The sequence below is a fragment of the Ciona intestinalis genome, unplaced genomic scaffold (genome assembly GCF_000224145.3).
Source record: "Ciona intestinalis unplaced genomic scaffold, KH HT000614.1, whole genome shotgun sequence".
Classification (NCBI taxonomy): Eukaryota; Metazoa; Chordata; class Ascidiacea; order Phlebobranchia; family Cionidae; genus Ciona; species Ciona intestinalis.
Window position 1 is genome coordinate 1 of NW_004190935.1, and position 5,777 is coordinate 5,777.

The 5,777-nt window shown below is 32.4% G+C and overlaps 1 protein-coding gene across 1 annotated transcript; it reads left to right on the forward strand.

The window, feature by feature from the left end:
* Positions 1 to 163: 163 nt before the first annotated feature.
* LOC104265904 (uncharacterized protein PFB0765w-like) lies at positions 164 to 2,949 on the forward strand (the record flags this gene model as incomplete). The annotated part of the gene is made up of 9 exons (XM_018816733.1): positions 164 to 274; positions 532 to 645; positions 741 to 863; positions 958 to 1,044; positions 1,151 to 1,264; positions 1,412 to 1,546; positions 1,998 to 2,102; positions 2,787 to 2,833; positions 2,905 to 2,949. Coding segments are annotated over 9 exons (881 nt in total), but the record flags the coding sequence as incomplete, so codon positions are not given.
* Between the last annotated feature and the right edge of the window lie 2,828 nt (positions 2,950 to 5,777).

Consider the following 5,777-nt stretch of genomic DNA (forward strand, 5'->3'; position numbering starts at 1 on the left):
TCAGGATTCCCAGCTTAAATAATATTCTTCTTTTCCACACCATAAAAGTAAATATTTACAATTCTAATAAAACATGCTTTATTTACAATTGTAATGAAACACAACACTGATATTTGCCCACATATGGCCTAAGAACTAAAATGACATAAAATATACATTAAAGGTAAAAACATAAAAGAAGAGAAAGTGAATCCATTGTATGCAACCTCACAAGCATCTGGTCAAACAAGTGGGGATTATGCAACTGTGGATCTTAAGAAAAAGAAAGGAAAAGGTTGGTTCTATTTATTGCTGTATTATGGCTTATGGTTATTGCTTTGTAGGCATAACAAAGAAAGAGGATAAAATTAATCCATTGTACGTTTCATCTGATCAACCTGACAAAGTGGAAGATGCTTACGCTGAAGTGGATAAGAAGAAAAACAAGAAAAAAATTGGTGAACTAATTTTTTTGACTTTTCCTGTACTAAGCATTTACATTATTATAAAATTTCGTGTTTAATATTGTTGACCTGGTGTTTTAACATGCAGGAAAAGTCGAAAAGGAAGAAAAAGTGAACCCATTGTACGGATCATCTGGGCAAGCTGGTAAAGTGGAAGACGCTTATGCGGAAGTCGATAAGAAGAAAAACAAGAAGAAAATTGGTGAACTAAATATTTCGACTTTCTTGTTATATCAAGTCTTTTCATTGTTATAAAATTGCATGTTCAATATTGTAGGGCTTATGTTTGACTTTCAGAAAAAGGCGAAAAAGAAGAAAAAGCGAACCCTTTGTACGTTTCATCTGATCAACCTAATAAAGTAGAGGATGCCTATGCTGAAGTCGACAAGAAGAAAAACAAGAAAGCAAAAGCGAAAACTGGTAAATCAGACATTGTTAACACAATTGGCTGTAATCTTAAACTGAGAAGAATTATAATTTACGTAAAACATTTAATGCAACAAATCTCCGTTAGGCAAAGCAGGTAAGAGGGGGAATTCTCAACAAGCATCATCAACTGGAGGACACGAGGAAGTTGATTTATATAAAAAGAAAAAGAAAGGTTAAGAAATAAACTGTTACTTAATCAAAGTAAATGTAACTTTGTGCATTTCTAATCATAAGACACCACACAAATATAACTTACAAATATGATTATATATATGTAGAAAAACCAACAAAAGAAGAAAAGGTGAACCCATTGTACGTTTCATCTGATCAACCTGATAAAGTAGAGGACGCTTACGCTGAAGTCGATAAGAAGAAAAACAAGAAGAAATCAGGTGATTATTAAATATTCAACTATTCACTACCTTTGTTTTGCTAAAACATACTGGTTACCAACCATGTGATAATGAATAATATATTACCACGCAGGTTCATTCAGCCATTTTGGATAATATAAATGATATGACTGTAATATTTTTTAGCTACAAAACCTGACAAGGAAGAGAAAGTGAATCCATTGTACGTTTCATCTGATCAACCTAATAAAGTGGAAGACGCTTACGCTGAAGTGGACAAGAGCAAAAACAAGAAGAAACTAATAAAAGCTACCCCCACAAGTAAATATAGTTAAAAAATGGTGATTCAAAATATGAGAAGTTAAAAACCCTTTTAACATGGACTACCAATTCATTCTTATGCAAACCAACCAGCCAAGATGTTATTTTCCATTGCGTTAAAGGTTTTGTTTGTCATATCAAGTCCTTCCTCAAATAACAACCCACCTTCCAGGTTAACCTTAGATTAGATCCACCAACATAATAGACTTACTTCCTCATAATAAGGAAGATAAAGCTTTGCACAATGACATCATAATGACTAATATTCATAATGATGTTATTGAATGAGATACAAATAACAATCTATCGTTAACAGTCATAGCCACAATATGATAAACATTTCAAAATCATTTGCACGTGCATACATCAAGCGATCTGAATTTTAAATTATATTATAACATGGTGTAATCTATGAAACATGCAAACTTTATTCATATAACTGTTCATACAGAAGATCAACCCAGTACTTCAAAGAATGAAACCTATACCGAAGTAAAAAAGCTGAAGAAAAAACCTTTGAACCAAAACAATAATGAAAACACGCAACAAACACAAGGTTATAAATGTGTGTACTTATTTCAACGGCGTCTTGATGCTTAACATTTGAATGGTGTTCTGTTAATAGTGATACTTGTGCTCAATAAAACCCTGGGAACGCTAAACTAGTTTTCCATGAACATTATAACATCTATTGTCTACTGTTTATTATTATTTTGTTCAAGATGACATTTTTTGTAGTTTAACCTGTTATCACAACACAAGTTCTCTGTTATACCACAACAAAACAGTTTATGAAGTCAACAAAGTTATCACTTTAATAACAATTCGGATGTTTGGTTGGCCGACTGCTGTACGGTAAAATAACAGTCTTTAAAAGAACAGATCAAATTACCCTGGTTATCAAATTAACACTGTGTACCTCACATACTGCATTGATAAGAAATATCTGACCTACTAATACAGTACTAAAATCACATTGCCAAAAAAAAAACTTGTTCAAAACGAAGTCTCAGAAATAAATACAATTTGGATATAATGTGCTAAAGGTGTCCCGTCTTCCCCCATCCTACTATACCTAAACAAAGCGGGAGTTTAAAAGATACCAGTTAATTTAACACAAAAACTTTTGATGAATATACTCAATACATTAAAGATGGTCAATACATTACCAACTTCCATTCACTTCAGTAACTACTAGTTAAACAAATTTTTATAAATAAAACTTTTCTTTCTGTTTTAGATGATGCGACTTACTACAGTGTTGTGTTGCATGGGTCACACGAAAAAGTAAGTTTCCTCTTCAGAAAGTTATGCAGTTATGTTCGGGGTAAATAAGCAATTTAATGTTTACTTTACAGGATAAAGACAAACTAGATGAATCAGAGGATTCTGAACAAGAATAAGTTTATGATCGGTATGAAAAGCTGTTGGAATAAGTGTAAATATGTTTTTGCTAAGTTAAAATTGTGACAAAATTACATACTGCTGTGACCAAACTGCTTAATTGTATTAGCTGATGCTATGGTCTATTTTAGGTGATTCCATTGTCTATTTTAAACTGCCTAAGATAATACACCTCTTCCTATTAAATCATGGGACTTATTATTATTTTGAAACGACCAATTTCCTTAAATATGACACCAAACTTAGGCCTTAGCATAAATATAAGTTGAAGATAAAATGTTTATTTACTATACTTAGCACTTACCGTATTATGTCTCATTTCTTCCATTATATATATCATATAACCAGTAACCACTGTAAGTTTTATATTGTAATTATCAATTCCACTGTCGTGTTCGTAAGGAATAATCGATATTATATCATAATTTGCATAATGTATTACCAAAGTATTGCTAATAGATTATAACTCTGCTACCCCATCTAACGATTACACCCAAGTGTTATATTACCAGTCATATAGCTTAAGCCTTGTTATTAGTGCAATTGACTTTTGTCGATACAAACTTAGATGAATTAAATGATTTAAACAGTGATTGTACGTCTTACATATTAATGTGTAAAATATTAATTTGAAATCTTCATTTTTTATTAGCCAGCTTGTCTTGTATTTCTAACTGTCTCTAATCTTATACCGTAAGTGTTCTTTTAATTTTGTATACACAAATATCAGTGTTGTTACTTATTTGCATTTTAAAGTGTAATTTTTGTTTTGTATTCATATGATTTTACTTAAACTACATGGCCACAGTAATATTCTGTATGGTGACTTATTTTGTTACTTTAGGAAAATTGTTTATACTTATTTGATATCAAGAAAATTGACAGGCACTTAAATTGTGAATTTAAAGTTAAAATGCACCAAAGGCACATTTATTAATGCGTTTCTTTTTACTTTTGTACTCTTTTACTTTTGATTTTGCTATGATTATGTGCAATGTCCACCAATCAAATTAAATCAAAAAAATCAAATGAGAGTGTCATTTATACATCAAGTTTGCTCAGTTGTCAAAGCGGTTTGACGTATAGCTACGCGTACAATCAATAAGAAAAACGCGTTTATACATAAGGAAACTGGGACATAATAATGACAAGCTTGGAGAATCAAATAAAGAGGCGTATATACGAATAGGAGGAATGACATGACTGGTGTAAAGCATGCTCGTTGGAAATGTCGAAAACGTCACCGAGTATGACGTAATTATTTGGCTATAACAGGTGCATGATCTGCATGTTAGTTTGGCAAGGTCGCGGGTCTGACAATCATGAAGTAACGACGCAACAAGAGGTTCATGTCTGGTGAAAAGAAGATCAAAGCCAAAGAAAGATCGTATGAAGCAGTTTAGAGTCCTAGAGTGACAAGATTTTTCTTTTTGATTAAATGTGCTATTTCTATGTTATAGTTTCTCAACAACATTGCGAAGTGTGCTATCGTTCGACGTGGGCCGTTGGAACCGCCCTGTTTCCACAGACAGCAGCGCAAAGGTACTCAACAGGTAAGAAGATTTAGTCAGCTGTGATGGTTAATTTTGAATGTATTTAAAACGTCTATTATTAATTAAAAATAAATACAACATAGGTGTGTGAATAACATTGTAACAATTTCTACGGCATAGTGACCCGCCGTGAATATGAGTGTCGGTGGATATGCCCATGCTTCCAAAGCTCTGCTGTTTCATTAATCAAACGATTTAAATCGTTTTATAGATTTTCTTTACACGTTTAGGTGTCAGTTCTAGTTACCACATTGTTCGCGTACCCTTCTAACGACCTTGTGGGGTTGGTTTTCGGATCTCGACTTAAAACTCCACCTAGTGTGCGGGACGCAACAGAAGCCGTGACGTGATCAAAGCAAAGAAGATGGGCTTGTCAGGTGAATTATCTTATTGTTAGAAAGATAATTATTCTCTTTTGTTTAAAGACAATGTAATTTTAAACTAAGTAGGCTATTACCGAATTGAAATAGCATCCAACAAACGTAGTTTGAACTTGGAACTCTTGCACAAACGAAAAACTTTTCTTACGTTTTTATGTTATAATATAATAGAATGTAGAAACTTATATTACCACAAGCGCCTCGAAATCTCATAGGTGTATAATGGGAGTAATAGTTTTGGGGCGTAAATAACCCAAGCATAATCTTACAAACCATAAACTAACATTTTACACTGTAACTGTATAAAGTTTCGTATATATTAAACCTCACAGTAAAACTAGCTAAAAAGAATATTAGACTACACGCATATACATATACACGCGGCTTTAAATACTCACTTTGCGGCTCTAAATGTACCACAAAATAAAATTAATCTACAAAACAACGTCAGCTGGCAATAAACCTAAAAATTGCAATTGCGTAAAAAAGACAAAAATAAAAGCCATAAACAACGTCAACAACAGCCTATGCCAATATGCATATTAACTATGTTCATACATATTATGATGGTCGTAAATCGACCACAAAATAAATTTAAACTATAAAACGTCAGCTGGATATACAACGAAAGAAAATTGCAAGTTGTAACCTTTCAAAATGGTGTACTGTAACTGTAATATTAAGTTAAATAACGCTAACAACGACATATGAATATAAATGTTGCACCAAACACGCCCATACAACATTATAACCGCTGTTATCTGCAACTAAATAATATTAAACCACAAAGCAGTGTCAGTTGGCAATATAACCAAATAAACTTGCAATAGTGTAATATTCACTAATTAATAAACAATATATATCAGTGGCTCATCTGGTATAAAAAGGTAGTTA